This window comes from Indicator indicator, chromosome 2 (assembly GCF_027791375.1).
Source record: "Indicator indicator isolate 239-I01 chromosome 2, UM_Iind_1.1, whole genome shotgun sequence".
Classification (NCBI taxonomy): Eukaryota; Metazoa; Chordata; class Aves; order Piciformes; family Indicatoridae; genus Indicator; species Indicator indicator.
Window position 1 is genome coordinate 1,102,714 of NC_072011.1, and position 16,702 is coordinate 1,119,415.

Here is a 16,702-nt window from a genome sequence, read left to right on the forward strand (position 1 = left end):
GAGGGGAAAAAGAGCAGAACAGTAATAGACTAGACCTTGTGCATTGTCTGGGGAACTGGTGAGGTAGGAAAGCAAGAGAGGAAAATGAGTGCCCTGGTATTGTCCCAAGGCTCCCAGGAAAAGCTAATCCAGAGTCTTGTTTGCAGGGAATGAAGCTAAGAAAATCTTTCCTCAGAGTTAATAGTAGCTGTAAATCTCACTGTAGAATTTAAACTACTGCTGGGGTTTACTTTGCTTTGGTTTTTTATTTTTTTCCCTCTAGATTAAAATCTCTTGGAGCAAAGACAAGGTCAAGCCATCTGACAAAGTCTCCCTTAAAATCAGCACGACAGAACCAGGATCAGTGATTGGGCTGGCAGTTGTGGATAAGAGCACAAAGCTCCTAGGAGAAAGCAGTGACATAACAGAGGATACTGTGAGTACCTGGGGGCAAAAATGTGTTCATGGCTGGGTGTATGGAAGGTGAATGTGGAAATGTTGATGTGCTGAATGAGTAATGCTTTACTCCTAATTATGCAAATATTTGTTGCTTCTGCAAACTGACACTCCCGAAGGACAGGAACCCATCTGGAGGGACCTGCATAAGCTTGAGAGCTGGGACCATGTGAACCTCATGAGGTTTAACAACGCCAAGAGCAAGGTCCTGCACCAGGGTCAGGGCAATCCGTGGTATCAGGGCAGTGGTGGAAGCTGAGCCATAGGAGGTTCCATGGAAACAGGAGGAAGAGTTTTATCTCTGTGAGGGTGACAGAAGCCTGTTGGAGGCTGCCCAGGGGGGTTGTGGAGTCTCCCTCTCTGGAGATATTCCAAGCCCAGCTGTCTGTGTTCCTGTGTGAGCTGCTGTAGGTGCCCCTGCTCTGGCAGGGAGGTTGGACTGGATGAGCTCTGGAGCTCCCTTCCAGCCCCTGGCATTCTGTGACTGTGTGATCAAAACAGGCTGGGGAATGAAGGGACTGAGAACAGCCCTGTGGAGAAGGACCTGAGGGTATTGGTTGATGATAAGCTGGACATGACCTAGCAATGTGCACTCACAGCCCAGAAGCCAGCTGTGTCCTGGGCTGTATCAAAGGAAGTGTGGCCAGCAGGTTGAGGGAGCTGATGCTGCAGCAGTCCTCTGCTCTGGGGAGGCCTCACCTGGAGCACTGTGTGTGAGTGAGGACTCCAAGGATGATGAAGGGACTGGAGCACTGCCTGGGGAGGAGAGGCTGAGAGCCCTGGGGGTGCTTAGTCTGGAGAGGAGAAGGCTGAGAGGGATCTGATCAATGCCTATCAATAGCTGAGGGCTGGGGGTCAGGAGGGAGGGACAGGGACAGGCTCTGCTCAGTTGCAGCCTGGGATAGGCCAAGGGGCAATGGATGGAAACTGCAGCACAGGAGGTTCCAGCTCAACAGGAGGAGGAACTTCTTGACTGAGAGGGTGACAGAGCCCTGGAGCAGGCTGCCCAGAGAGGTTGTGGAGTCTCCTTGTGTGGAGCCTTTGCAGCCCTGTCTGGATGTGTTCCTGTGTGACCTGTGCTGGATTCTCTGCTCCTGCTCTGGCAGGGAGTTGGACTGGAAGCTCTCTAGAGGTCCCTTCCAACCCCTGATACCCTGTGAGCCTGTGACCAGTGAAGCTTCTGAAAGATCTATTTTGCCTTCAGTCTTTGGCTCATTTTTGTTTTTCCTGTCTCAGGTCTCCCATGAGCTGGATTTGTACAGCACAATGCAGTACTTCCCCCTGGTCAGAGGGTTTTTTGGTGTCTTTCAGGTAAATGTTTATTTTTTTTTTTAACATTTTAAATTCCAAGCTAGGTTTGGGTTTTTTTTTACTGCTTCTAGTGATTTGCACGTCACTTGCTAGAAGGAGAAATGCTGTGGTTCTTGTTTGTGGTTCTTGTTTGGGGCTGTAGACAATGCAATGTTCTGATGGCTTCTGTGGGCTTTGAACTGTGAATTTTATCAATATATAAATGCTCTGAGTGCAAAAGAATTTGTTTGTGCTTTCCTGAATGCAGATTGCTTCCTGCTTGCTCCTGTCTTCCCTTTGGGCAGCTTTCAGTCCTTAAGGCAATATTCAGATGCAGCTGATCTCAGTGTTTGTTGGTTTCTGTGCATTACTCTACCTTAAGTTCTGTGATTGCTTTATTGTGATTAATTAAGTTTCTTTTTAAAAGAGCAAGCAAAGCAAATAGATAAGCACTCTTGATGTCCTGAATGTCCCTGGATTGAGATATGCTGTATAAATTTTATCCAGAAATGCAACCTTTGGGTATCAACTGATGCAATTCTTGAGGAGGATAAGGAACATTTTCTTTGTAAGTAATAATAATCAATGTAGCCAAATCTAATTTACTGAGTGGGGAAAAGAATCATAGGATGGAGGTAGAAGGGACCTTTGAAGGTCACCCAGTCCAACCCCCCTGCAGCAAGCAGGGACATCCTCCACTAGATCAGGTTGCTCAGAGCCCCATCAAGCCTGACCTGGAGTGTCTCCAGGGCTGGGGTCTCCACCACCTCCCTGGGCAACCTGTGCCAGTGTTCCACCACCCTCATGTTAAAGAACTCCTTCCTACTGTCCAGTCTAAACCTACCCTGCTCCAGTGTAAAACCACTGCCCCTTGTCCTAGTGCTGCATGCCCTTCAGGTCCTGGCAGGCTGCTCTTAGGTGTCCCTGCAGCCTTCTCTTCTCCAGGCTGAACATCCCCAGCTCCCTCAGCCTGTCCTCCTAGCAGAGCTGCTCCAACCCCCTGAGCATTTTCCTGACCCTCCTCTGGACCCTCTCCATCAGCTCCATGTCCTTGCATGGGGCTGAGGGCCCCAGAGCTGCACACAGCACTGCAGGTGAGGTCTCAGCAGAGCAGAAGGGTGTGGTGGCTTAGGGCCCCTCTTCCTGTGCCACATCCAGGCTGCAGTCAGCCTTGCAAACCATTACCAGGACTCAAGATAAATAAAATACATATAATTAGTATTAAAAAACAACCCACTTTTTTTTTTTTTTTTTTTTTTTTTTTTTTTGCTGCTGTCCTGAGCAACACTACCCCTCAGAGGCCTGAGGGTGAATGGAGTTTCTTTATCTGCAGTTCAAGGTGATGTATGCTGAGGTGATTTGTCCTGTGGTGGCATTTAAGCAGCTCCCTTAGCACTCTGGGGAGACCACGTAGGGATAGTAAGGTTGTGATGAAATTTTGTATTCTTCAGAAAACCAAAAGCAGGGTAGAAAACAAACAAAATTAAATAAATAAATGAGATAGATAGATAGATAAATAAACAAAGCTCCTAATGTCACTGATTAATGTTACCATATGGAACAAAACTATAGATTATACCCCAAACACTCTGTTGAGATGTGACTTTGCTTAACTGGATCAATTGGCTTGGTTAGGTTGTTTTGGTTTGGTTCCAACCCCCCCCGCCCCCTTAAACCTGTTTGTAGGTAAGAAAATCGCTTTTTTTGTTGTGTTTTTTTTTTTCCCTTCCCCTCTCTTCTCTCCGTGCTGCAGATGGAGGAATGATCCCCATAGAGGATGGTTTTGGTGAAGATATGCCCATAGCTAAGAACGGACCTCCTGATTTCAGCAATCTCTACGTCAGGACACATTTCCCAGAGACTTGGCTTTGGATCGACACCAAAACTCGGTGCGGGGGTTAGAGGGAGGTGGGAACTGATTCACCCTGGCCGTTGTGGTTCTGGGTCGGTGCCAGCAGCATCCTGCGCTGATGCTAAAGGACTTGGCTTAAAGATGCAGCATTGGTTATGTTCTGCTACCACCTAGAGGCCAGGAGTCAGATCAGAGGCACACCGAAGGATGCAGAGGATGCTCCGGGGAGAAAGGCACCTTGGAGATCGTTCAGTGGGCAGGGACACCTCCCACCAGCCCAGGTTGCTCAAGGTCTCCTCCAACCTGGCCTTGAATACCTCCAGGGAGGGGACATCCACAGCCTCCCTGGGCAACCTGTGCCAGTGTCTCCCCACCCTCACTGCAAAGAATTTCTTCCTCATCTCCAGTCTCAATCTGCCCTCCTCAAACTTCAATCCATTCCCTCATATCCTATCACTCCAAGCCCTTGTCAAAAATCCTTTCTTAGCTTTCTTGTTGGCCCCCTGGAAGTAGTGGGAGGCTGCTGTGAGGTCTCCCTGGAGCCTTCTCTTCCCCAGGCTGAACACCCCCAACTCTCATAGCCTTTCAGGGAGGTGCTCCAGCCCTCTGCTCATCTTTGTGGTGTGCAGCTGCACAAAATAGGACAGTGCCTGTCTGAAGGCCTGGTAGTTATAATGGAAACTAGAAATCCTGGGGATGAAAGAAACTCTTCTCCTTTTACAAATGGGAAGATAATAGATAAGGAGAAAGGCGTTTTCCTTTCAGGGCTTGAAAAGGAGGTGATTAGCCCAGAAAGGGAAATCTATTCCTGCCTGCACTTCAAACTGTCAAATGATGGTGAAATCTGACCCTGTGTCATTAAGGACAAAAGCTGTGTCATTAAGGACAAAAGCTGTGTCATTAAGGACAGCCAACAAGCTGCGGACTCCACCCTCACCTGGGTCTGGTTTGGAGGATCTGTGACTGTTGCTGACAAGTGATGTGGTTCAGGGTAGTTGTTCTCAGTTCATGTCATTTAAAACAATTAAAAATTGAAACAATCATTTGGATTCCCTCACAAATATCTCCAAGAGATTAAGAAAAGTAAAAATTGAAACCAAACCAAACATAAAATCAGCAGCTTTGAACTTAATTTTGGATGCATTTGAAACATTCATGGTTGTAAGTGAATGCCTTTGAAAGTCTTCTCTCCCCTTCTGCCCTCAGATCTGGGACAGACACCACCCTGGAAGTCACTGTACCTGACACCATCACATCCTGGGCAGCCAGTGCCTTTGTGATCTCTCCACAAGGAGGCCTTGGAGTGACCACTGCTCCAGTGGAGGTATGGCATGGTTTAGAGTGGGACAGACTGCTCTTGATGTCCCCTGGAGCAAAAGCAAACATCTTCACACAGAAGGATTGGAATAAAGTTTAGATGGAAAATCTATTCAGAAGATACAATACTGCAGTGGTACAATGCACAGTGCTGAGCAGAGCCAAGCAGATGAAACACAGAGCAGTGCACAGTGCTGAGCATAGCCAAGGAGATGAAACACAGAGCAGTGCAGAGTGCTGAGCAGAGCCAAGGAGATGAAACACAGAGCAGTGCAGAGTGCTGAGCAGAGCCAAGGAGATGAAACACAGAGCAGTGCAGAGTGCTGAGCATAGCCAAGGAGATGAAACACAGAGCAGTGCAGAGTGCTGAGCAGAGCCAAGGAGATGAAACACAGAGCAGTGCAGAGTGCTGAGCAGAGCCAAGGAGATGAAACACAGAGCAGTGCAGAGTGCTGAGCATAGCCAAGCAGATGAAACACAGAGCAGTGCAGAGTGCTGAGCAGAGCCAAGCAGATGAAACACAGAGCAGTGCAGAGTGCTGAGCATAGCCAAGGAGATGAAACACAGAGCAGTGCAGAGTGCTGAGCAGAGCCAAGCAGATGAAACACAGAGCAGTGCAGAGTGCTGAGCAGAGCCAAGCAGATGAAACACAGAGCAGTGCAGAGTGCTGAGCAGAGCCAAGGAGATGAAACACAGAGCAGTGCAGAGTGCTGAGCAGAGCCAAGGAGATGAAACACAGAGCAGTGCAGAGTGCTGAGCAGAGCCAAGCAGATGAAACACAGAGCAGTGCAGAGTGCTGAGCAGAGCCAAGGAGATGAAACACAGAGCAGTGCAGAGTGCTGAGCAGAGCCAAGGAGATGAAACACAGAGCAGTGCAGAGTGCTGAGCAGAGCCAAGGAGATGAAACACAGAGCAGTGCAGAGTGCTGAGCAGAGCCAAGGAGATGAAACACAGAGCAGTGCAGAGTGCTGAGCAGAGCCAAGCAGATGAAACACAGAGCAGTGCAGAGTGCTGAGCAGAGCCAAGGAGATGAAACACAGAGCAGTGCAGAGTGCTGAGCAGAGCCAAGCAGATGAAACACAGAGCAGTGCAGAGTGCTGAGCATAGCCAAGCAGATGAAACACAGAGCAGTGCAGAGTGCTGAGCATAGCCAAGGAGATGAAACACAGAGCAGTGCAGAGTGCTGAGCATAGCCAAGCAGATGAAACACAGAGCAGTGCAGAGTGCTGAGCAGAGCCAAGGAGATGAAACACAGAGCAGTGCAGAGTGCTGAGCAGAGCCAAGGAGATGAAACACAGAGCAGTGCAGAGTGCTGAGCAGAGCCAAGCAGATGAAACACAGAGCAGTGCAGAGTGCTGAGCAGAGCCAAGGAGATGAAACACAGAGCAGTGCAGAGTGCTGAGCAGAGCCAAGCAGATGAAACACAGAGCAGTGCAGAGTGCTGAGCAGAGCCAAGCAGATGAAACACAGAGCAGTGCAGAGTGCTGAGCATAGCCAAGGAGATGAAACACAGAGCAGTGCAGAGTGCTGAGCATAGCCAAGCAGATGAAACACAGAGCAGTGCAGAGTGCTGAGCAGAGCCAAGCAGATGAAACACAGAGCAGTGCAGAGTGCTGAGCATAGCCAAGGAGATGAAACACAGAGCAGTGCAGAGTGCTGAGCAGAGCCAAGCAGATGAAACACAGAGCAGTGCAGAGTGCTGAGCAGAGCCAAGGAGATGAAACACAGAGCAGTGCAGAGTGCTGAGCAGAGCCAAGGAGATGAAACACAGAGCAGTGCAGAGTGCTGAGCAGAGCCAAGCAGATGAAACACAGAGCAGTGCAGAGTGCTGAGCAGAGCCAAGCAGATGAAACACAGAGCAGTGCAGAGTGCTGAGCAGAGCCAAGCAGATGAAACACAGAGCAGTGCAGAGTGCTGAGCAGAGCCAAGCAGATGAAACACAGAGCAGTGCAGAGTGCTGAGCAGAGCCAAGCAGATGAAACACAGAGCAGTGCAGAGTGCTGAGCAGAGCCAAGCAGATGAAACACAGAGCAGTGCAGAGTGCTGAGCATAGCCAAGGAGATGAAACACAGAGCAGTGCAGAGTGCTGAGCATAGCCAAGCAGATGAAACACAGAGCAGTGCAGAGTGCTGAGCAGAGCCAAGCAGATGAAACACAGAGCAGTGCAGAGTGCTGAGCAGAGCCAAGCAGATGAAACACAGAGCAGTGCAGAGTGCTGAGCAGAGCCAAGCAGATGAAACACAGAGCAGTGCAGAGTGCTGAGCATAGCCAAGCAGATGAAACACAGAGCAGTGCAGAGTGCTGAGCAGAGCCAAGCAGATGAAACACAGAGCAGTGCAGAGTGCTGAGCAGAGCCAAGGAGATGAAACACAGAGCAGTGCAGAGTGCTGAGCATAGCCAAGGAGATGAAACACAGAGCAGTGCAGAGTGCTGAGCAAGCCAAGCAGATGAAACACAGAGCAGTGCAGAGTGCTGAGCATAGCCAAGCAGATGAAACACAGAGCAGTGCAGAGTGCTGAGCAGAGCCAAGCAGATGAAACACAGAGCAGTGCAGAGTGCTGAGCATAGCCAAGGAGATGAAACACAGAGCAGTGCAGAGTGCTGAGCATAGCCAAGCAGATGAAACACAGAGCAGTGCAGAGTGCTGAGCAGAGCCAAGCAGATGAAACACAGAGCAGTGCAGAGTGCTGAGCAGAGCCAAGCAGATGAAACACAGAGCAGTGCAGAGTGCTGAGCATAGCCAAGCAGATGAAACACAGAGCAGTGCAGAGTGCTGAGCAGAGCCAAGCAGATGAAACACAGAGCAGTGCAGAGTGCTGAGCAGAGCCAAGGAGATGAAACACAGAGCAGTGCAGAGTGCTGAGCATAGCCAAGGAGATGAAACACAGAGCAGTGCAGAGTGCTGAGCAGAGCCAAGCAGATGAAACACAGAGCAGTGCAGAGTGCTGAGCAGAGCCAAGGAGATGAAACACAGAGCAGTGCAGAGTGCTGAGCAGAGCCAAGCAGATGAAACACAGAGCAGTGCAGAGTGCTGAGCAGAGCCAAGCAGATGAAACACAGAGCAGTGCAGAGTGCTGAGCAGAGCCAAGGAGATGAAACACAGAGCAGTGCAGAGTGCTGAGCAGAGCCAAGGAGATGAAACACAGAGCAGTGCAGAGTGCTGAGCAGAGCCAAGCAGATGAAACACAGAGCAGTGCAGAGTGCTGAGCATAGCCAAGCAGATGAAACACAGAGCAGTGCAGAGTGCTGAGCAGAGCCAAGGAGATGAAACACAGAGCAGTGCAGAGTGCTGAGCAGAGCCAAGGAGATGAAACACAGAGCAGTGCAGAGTGCTGAGCAGAGCCAAGGAGATGAAACACAGAGCAGTGCAGAGTGCTGAGCAGAGCCAAGCAGATGAAACACAGAGCAGTGCAGAGTGCTGAGCATAGCCAAGCAGATGAAACACAGAGCAGTGCAGAGTGCTGAGCAGAGCCAAGGAGATGAAACACAGAGCAGTGCAGAGTGCTGAGCAGAGCCAAGGAGATGAAACACAGAGCAGTGCAGAGTGCTGAGCAGAGCCAAGCAGATGAAACACAGAGCAGTGCAGAGTGCTGAGCAGAGCCAAGGAGATGAAACACAGAGCAGTGCAGAGTGCTGAGCAGAGCCAAGGAGATGAAACACAGAGCAGTGCAGAGTGCTGAGCAGAGCCAAGCAGATGAAACACAGAGCAGTGCAGAGTGCTGAGCAGAGCCAAGGAGATGAAACACAGAGCAGTGCAGAGTGCTGAGCATAGCCAAGCAGATGAAACACAGAGCAGTGCAGAGTGCTGAGCAGAGCCAAGGAGATGAAACACAGAGCAGTGCAGAGTGCTGAGCAGAGCCAAGGAGATGAAACACAGAGCAGTGCAGAGTGCTGAGCAGAGCCAAGGAGATGAAACACAGAGCAGTGCAGAGTGCTGAGCAGAGCCAAGCAGATGAAACACAGAGCAGTGCAGAGTGCTGAGCATAGCCAAGCAGATGAAACACAGAGCAGTGCAGAGTGCTGAGCAGAGCCAAGGAGATGAAACACAGAGCAGTGCAGAGTGCTGAGCAGAGCCAAGGAGATGAAACACAGAGCAGTGCAGAGTGCTGAGCAGAGCCAAGGAGATGAAACACAGAGCAGTGCAGAGTGCTGAGCAGAGCCAAGCAGATGAAACACAGAGCAGTGCAGAGTGCTGAGCAGAGCCAAGCAGATGAAACACAGAGCAGTGCAGAGTGCTGAGCAGAGCCAAGGAGATGAAACACAGAGCAGTGCAGAGTGCTGAGCAGAGCCAAGCAGATGAAACACAGAGCAGTGCAGAGTGCTGAGCAGAGCCAAGGAGATGAAACACAGAGCAGTGCAGAGTGCTGAGCAGAGCCAAGCAGATGAAACACAGAGCAGTGCAGAGTGCTGAGCAGAGCCAAGGAGATGAAACACAGAGCAGTGCAGAGTGCTGAGCAGAGCCAAGGAGATGAAACACAGAGCAGTGCAGAGTGCTGAGCATAGCCAAGGAGATGAAACACAGAGCAGTGCAGAGTGCTGAGCAGAGCCAAGGAGATGAAACACAGAGCAGTGCAGAGTGCTGAGCAGAGCCAAGCAGATGAAACACAGAGCAGTGCAGAGTGCTGAGCAGAGCCAAGCAGATGAAACACAGAGCAGTGCAGAGTGCTGAGCAGAGCCAAGGAGATGAAACACAGAGCAGTGCAGAGTGCTGAGCAGAGCCAAGCAGATGAAACACAGAGCAGTGCAGAGTGCTGAGCAGAGCCAAGCAGATGAAACACAGAGCAGTGCAGAGTGCTGAGCAGAGCCAAGGAGATGAAACACAGAGCAGTGCAGAGTGCTGAGCATAGCCAAGGAGATGAAACACAGAGCAGTGTAGAGTGCTGAGCAGAGCCAAGCAGATGAAACACAGAGCAGTGCAGAGTGCTGAGCATAGCCAAGGAGATGAAACACAGAGCAGTGCAGAGTGCTGAGCAGAGCCAAGCAGATGAAACACAGAGCAGTGCAGAGTGCTGAGCAAGCCAAGCAGATGAAACACAGAGCAGTGCAGAGTGCTGAGCAGAGCCAAGCAGATGAAACACAGAGCAGTGCAGAGTGCTGAGCAGAGCCAAGGAGATGAAACACAGAGCAGTGCAGAGTGCTGAGCAGAGCCAAGGAGATGAAACACAGAGCAGTGCAGAGTGCTGAGCAGAGCCAAGCAGATGAAACACAGAGCAGTGCAGAGTGCTGAGCAGAGCCAAGCAGATGAAACACAGAGCAGTGCAGAGTGCTGAGCAGAGCCAAGCAGATGAAACACAGAGCAGTGCAGAGTGCTGAGCAGAGCCAAGGAGATGAAACACAGAGCAGTGCAGAGTGCTGAGCAGAGCCAAGCAGATGAAACACAGAGCAGTGCAGAGTGCTGAGCAGAGCCAAGCAGATGAAACACAGAGCAGTGCAGAGTGCTGAGCATAGCCAAGGAGATGAAACACAGAGCAGTGCAGAGTGCTGAGCATAGCCAAGCAGATGAAACACAGAGCAGTGCAGAGTGCTGAGCAGAGCCAAGCAGATGAAACACAGAGCAGTGCAGAGTGCTGAGCAGAGCCAAGCAGATGAAACACAGAGCAGTGCAGAGTGCTGAGCAGAGCCAAGGAGATGAAACACAGAGCAGTGCAGAGTGCTGAGCAGAGCCAAGGAGATGAAACACAGAGCAGTGCAGAGTGCTGAGCATAGCCAAGCAGATGAAACACAGAGCAGTGCAGAGTGCTGAGCAGAGCCAAGGAGATGAAACACAGAGCAGTGCAGAGTGCTGAGCATAGCCAAGCAGATGAAACACAGAGCAGTGCAGAGTGCTGAGCAGAGCCAAGCAGATGAAACACAGAGCAGTGCAGAGTGCTGAGCAGAGCCAAGCAGATGAAACACAGAGCAGTGCAGAGTGCTGAGCAGAGCCAAGCAGATGAAACACAGAGCAGTGCAGAGTGCTGAGCAGAGCCAAGGAGATGAAACACAGAGCAGTGCAGAGTGCTGAGCAGAGCCAAGCAGATGAAACACAGAGCAGTGCAGAGTGCTGAGCAGAGCCAAGGAGATGAAACACAGAGCAGTGCAGAGTGCTGAGCAGAGCCAAGGAGATGAAACACAGAGCAGTGCAGAGTGCTGAGCAGAGCCAAGCAGATGAAACACAGAGCAGTGCAGAGTGCTGAGCAGAGCCAAGCAGATGAAACACAGAGCAGTGCAGAGTGCTGAGCAGAGCCAAGCAGATGAAACACAGAGCAGTGCAGAGTGCTGAGCAGAGCCAAGGAGATGAAACACAGAGCAGTGCAGAGTGCTGAGCAGAGCCAAGCAGATGAAACACAGAGCAGTGCAGAGTGCTGAGCATAGCCAAGCAGATGAAACACAGAGCAGTGCAGAGTGCTGAGCAGAGCCAAGGAGATGAAACACAGAGCAGTGCAGAGTGCTGAGCAGAGCCAAGCAGATGAAACACAGAGCAGTGCAGAGTGCTGAGCAGAGCCAAGGAGATGAAACACAGAGCAGTGCAGAGTGCTGAGCAGAGCCAAGGAGATGAAACACAGAGCAGTGCAGAGTGCTGAGCAGAGCCAAGCAGATGAAACACAGAGCAGTGCAGAGTGCTGAGCAGAGCCAAGGAGATGAAACACAGAGCAGTGCAGAGTGCTGAGCATAGCCAAGCAGATGAAACACAGAGCAGTGCAGAGTGCTGAGCAGAGCCAAGCAGATGAAACACAGAGCAGTGCAGAGTGCTGAGCAGAGCCAAGCAGATGAAACACAGAGCAGTGCAGAGTGCTGAGCAGAGCCAAGCAGATGAAACACAGAGCAGTGCAGAGTGCTGAGCAGAGCCAAGCAGATGAAACACAGAGCAGTGCAGAGTGCTGAGCAGAGCCAAGCAGATGAAACACAGAGCAGTGCAGAGTGCTGAGCAGAGCCAAGCAGATGAAACACAGAGCAGTGCAGAGTGCTGAGCAGAGCCAAGCAGATGAAACACAGAGCAGTGCAGAGTGCTGAGCAGAGCCAAGGAGATGAAACACAGAGCAGTGCAGAGTGCTGAGCAGAGCCAAGCAGATGAAACACAGAGCAGTGCAGAGTGCTGAGCAGAGCCAAGGAGATGAAACACAGAGCAGTGCAGAGTGCTGAGCAGAGCCAAGGAGATGAAACACAGAGCAGTGCAGAGTGCTGAGCAGAGCCAAGCAGATGAAACACAGAGCAGTGCAGAGTGCTGAGCAGAGCCAAGGAGATGAAACACAGAGCAGTGCAGAGTGCTGAGCAGAGCCAAGCAGATGAAACACAGAGCAGTGCAGAGTGCTGAGCAGAGCCAAGCAGATGAAACACAGAGCAGTGCAGAGTGCTGAGCAGAGCCAAGCAGATGAAACACAGAGCAGTGCAGAGTGCTGAGCAGAGCCAAGCAGATGAAACACAGAGCAGTGCAGAGTGCTGAGCAGAGCCAAGGAGATGAAACACAGAGCAGTGCAGAGTGCTGAGCAGAGCCAAGGAGATGAAACACAGAGCAGTGCAGAGTGCTGAGCAGAGCCAAGGAGATGAAACACAGAGCAGTGCAGAGTGCTGAGCAGAGCCAAGGAGATGAAACACAGAGCAGTGCAGAGTGCTGAGCAGAGCCAAGCAGATGAAACACAGAGCAGTGCAGAGTGCTGAGCAGAGCCAAGCAGATGAAACACAGAGCAGTGCAGAGTGCTGAGCAGAGCCAAGCAGATGAAACACAGAGCAGTGCAGAGTGCTGAGCAGAGCCAAGCAGATGAAACACAGAGCAGTGCAGAGTGCTGAGCAGAGCCAAGCAGATGAAACACAGAGCAGTGCAGAGTGCTGAGCAGAGCCAAGCAGATGAAACACAGAGCAGTGCAGAGTGCTGAGCAGAGCCAAGGAGATGAAACACAGAGCAGTGCAGAGTGCTGAGCATAGCCAAGCAGATGAAACACAGAGCAGTGCAGAGTGCTGAGCAGAGCCAAGCAGATGAAACACAGAGCAGTGCAGAGTGCTGAGCAGAGCCAAGGAGATGAAACACAGAGCAGTGCAGAGTGCTGAGCAGAGCCAAGGAGATGAAACACAGAGCAGTGCAGAGTGCTGAGCAGAGCCAAGCAGATGAAACACAGAGCAGTGCAGAGTGCTGAGCAGAGCCAAGCAGATGAAACACAGAGCAGTGCAGAGTGCTGAGCATAGCCAAGCAGATGAAACACAGAGCAGTGCAGAGTGCTGAGCAGAGCCAAGCAGATGAAACACAGAGCAGTGCAGAGTGCTGAGCAGAGCCAAGCAGATGAAACACAGAGCAGTGCAGAGTGCTGAGCAGAGCCAAGCAGATGAAACACAGAGCAGTGCAGAGTGCTGAGCAGAGCCAAGCAGATGAAACACAGAGCAGTGCAGAGTGCTGAGCAGAGCCAAGGAGATGAAACACAGAGCAGTGCAGAGTGCTGAGCAGAGCCAAGGAGATGAAACACAGAGCAGTGCAGAGTGCTGAGCAGAGCCAAGCAGATGAAACACAGAGCAGTGCAGAGTGCTGAGCAGAGCCAAGGAGATGAAACACAGAGCAGTGCAGAGTGCTGAGCAGAGCCAAGCAGATGAAACACAGAGCAGTGCAGAGTGCTGAGCAGAGCCAAGCAGATGAAACACAGAGCAGTGCAGAGTGCTGAGCAGAGCCAAGGAGATGAAACACAGAGCAGTGCAGAGTGCTGAGCAGAGCCAAGCAGATGAAACACAGAGCAGTGCAGAGTGCTGAGCAGAGCCAAGGAGATGAAACACAGAGCAGTGCAGAGTGCTGAGCAGAGCCAAGGAGATGAAACACAGAGCAGTGCAGAGTGCTGAGCAGAGCCAAGCAGATGAAACACAGAGCAGTGCAGAGTGCTGAGCATAGCCAAGGAGATGAAACACAGAGCAGTGCAGAGTGCTGAGCAGAGCCAAGCAGATGAAACACAGAGCAGTGCAGAGTGCTGAGCAGAGCCAAGGAGATGAAACACAGAGCAGTGCAGAGTGCTGAGCAGAGCCAAGGAGATGAAACACAGAGCAGTGCAGAGTGCTGAGCATAGCCAAGCAGATGAAACACAGAGCAGTGCAGAGTGCTGAGCAGAGCCAAGGAGATGAAACACAGAGCAGTGCAGAGTGCTGAGCAGAGCCAAGGAGATGAAACACAGAGCAGTGCAGAGTGCTGAGCAGAGCCAAGCAGATGAAACACAGAGCAGTGCAGAGTGCTGAGCAGAGCCAAGCAGATGAAACACAGAGCAGTGCAGAGTGCTGAGCAGAGCCAAGGAGATGAAACACAGAGCAGTGCAGAGTGCTGAGCAGAGCCAAGGAGATGAAACACAGAGCAGTGCAGAGTGCTGAGCATAGCCAAGGAGATGAAACACAGAGCAGTGCAGAGTGCTGAGCATAGCCAAGCAGATGAAACACAGAGCAGTGCAGAGTGCTGAGCAGAGCCAAGCAGATGAAACACAGAGCAGTGCAGAGTGCTGAGCAGAGCCAAGGAGATGAAACACAGAGCAGTGCAGAGTGCTGAGCAGAGCCAAGGAGATGAAACACAGAGCAGTGCAGAGTGCTGAGCATAGCCAAGGAGATGAAACACAGAGCAGTGCAGAGTGCTGAGCAGAGCCAAGCAGATGAAACACAGAGCAGTGCAGAGTGCTGAGCATAGCCAAGCAGATGAAACACAGAGCAGTGCAGAGTGCTGAGCAGAGCCAAGGAGATGAAACACAGAGCAGTGCAGAGTGCTGAGCAGAGCCAAGGAGATGAAACACAGAGCAGTGCAGAGTGCTGAGCATAGCCAAGGAGATGAAACACAGAGCAGTGCAGAGTGCTGAGCAGAGCCAAGCAGATGAAACACAGAGCAGTGCAGAGTGCTGAGCAGAGCCAAGGAGATGAAACACAGAGCAGTGCAGAGTGCTGAGCAGAGCCAAGCAGATGAAACACAGAGCAGTGCAGAGTGCTGAGCAGAGCCAAGGAGATGAAACACAGAGCAGTGCAGAGTGCTGAGCAGAGCCAAGCAGATGAAACACAGAGCAGTGCAGAGTGCTGAGCATAGCCAAGCAGATGAAACACAGAGCAGTGCAGAGTGCTGAGCAGAGCCAAGGAGATGAAACACAGAGCAGTGCAGAGTGCTGAGCAGAGCCAAGCAGATGAAACACAGAGCAGTGCAGAGTGCTGAGCAGAGCCAAGCAGATGAAACACAGAGCAGTGCAGAGTGCTGAGCATAGCCAAGCAGATGAAACACAGAGCAGTGCAGAGTGCTGAGCATAGCCAAGGAGATGAAACACAGAGCAGTGTAGAGTGCTGAGCAGAGCCAAGCAGATGAAACACAGAGCAGTGTAGAGTGCTGAGCAGAGCCAAGCAGATGAAACACAGAGCAGTGCAGAGTGCTGAGCAGAGCCAAGGAGATGAAACACAGAGCAGTGCAGAGTGCTGAGCATAGCCAAGCAGATGAAACACAGAGCAGTGCAGAGTGCTGAGCAGAGCCAAGCAGATGAAACACAGAGCAGTGCAGAGTGCTGAGCAGAGCCAAGCAGATGAAACACAGAGCAGTGCAGAGTGCTGAGCAGAGCCAAGCAGATGAAACACAGAGCAGTGCAGAGTGCTGAGCAGAGCCAAGGAGATGAAACACAGAGCAGTGCAGAGTGCTGAGCAGAGCCAAGCAGATGAAACACAGAGCAGTGCAGAGTGCTGAGCAGAGCCAAGGAGATGAAACACAGAGCAGTGCAGAGTGCTGAGCAGAGCCAAGGAGATGAAACACAGAGCAGTGCAGAGTGCTGAGCAGAGCCAAGCAGATGAAACACAGAGCAGTGCAGAGTGCTGAGCAGAGCCAAGCAGATGAAACACAGAGCAGTGCAGAGTGCTGAGCAGAGCCAAGCAGATGAAACACAGAGCAGTGCAGAGTGCTGAGCATAGCCAAGCAGATGAAACACAGAGCAGTGCAGAGTGCTGAGCAGAGCCAAGCAGATGAAACACAGAGCAGTGCAGAGTGCTGAGCAGAGCCAAGGAGATGAAACACAGAGCAGTGCAGAGTGCTGAGCATAGCCAAGCAGATGAAACACAGAGCAGTGCAGAGTGCTGAGCATAGCCAAGGAGATGAAACACAGAGCAGTGCAGAGTGCTGAGCAGAGCCAAGGAGATGAAACACAGAGCAGTGCAGAGTGCTGAGCAGAGCCAAGCAGATGAAACACAGAGCAGTGCAGAGTGCTGAGCAGAGCCAAGGAGATGAAACACAGAGCAGTGCAGAGTGCTGAGCAGAGCCAAGCAGATGAAACACAGAGCAGTGCAGAGTGCTGAGCAGAGCCAAGGAGATGAAACACAGAGCAGTGCAGAGTGCTGAGCAGAGCCAAGCAGATGAAACACAGAGCAGTGCAGAGTGCTGAGCAGAGCCAAGCAGATGAAACACAGAGCAGTGCAGAGTGCTGAGCAGAGCCAAGCAGATGAAACACAGAGCAGTGCAGAGTGCTGAGCAGAGCCAAGCAGATGAAACACAGAGCAGTGCAGAGTGCTGAGCAGAGCCAAGCAGATGAAACACAGAGCAGTGCAGAGTGCTGAGCAGAGCCAAGGAGATGAAACACAGAGCAGTGCAGAGTGCTGAGCAGAGCCAAGCAGATGAAACACAGAGCAGTGCAGAGTGCTGAGCAGAGCCAAGCAGATGAAACACAGAGCAGTGCAGAGTGCTGAGCAGAGCCAAGGAGATGAAACACAGAGCAGTGCAGAGTGCTGAGCATAGCCAAGGAGATGAAACACAGAGCAGTGCAGAGTGCTGAGCATAGCCAAGCAGATGAAACACAGAGCAGTGCAGAGTGCTGAGCAGAGCCAAGCAGATGAAACACAGAGCAGTGCAGAGTGCTGAGC

The 16,702-nt window shown here is 51.4% G+C and overlaps 1 protein-coding gene across 1 annotated transcript in view; it reads left to right on the top strand.

Annotated features, from left to right (window-relative positions):
- The window catches only part of CD109 (CD109 molecule), a 106,370-nt gene that overhangs the window by 45,755 nt on the left and 43,913 nt on the right, over positions 1-16,702 (top strand). Inside the window, exons 15-19 of the mRNA XM_054398291.1 lie at positions 263-415; positions 1,672-1,746; positions 2,233-2,293; positions 3,479-3,614; positions 4,784-4,901. Of these exons, the coding sequence (XP_054254266.1) occupies positions 263-415; positions 1,672-1,746; positions 2,233-2,293; positions 3,479-3,614; positions 4,784-4,901 (543 nt within the window). The remainder of the gene's footprint in view (positions 1-262; positions 416-1,671; positions 1,747-2,232; positions 2,294-3,478; positions 3,615-4,783; positions 4,902-16,702) is intronic.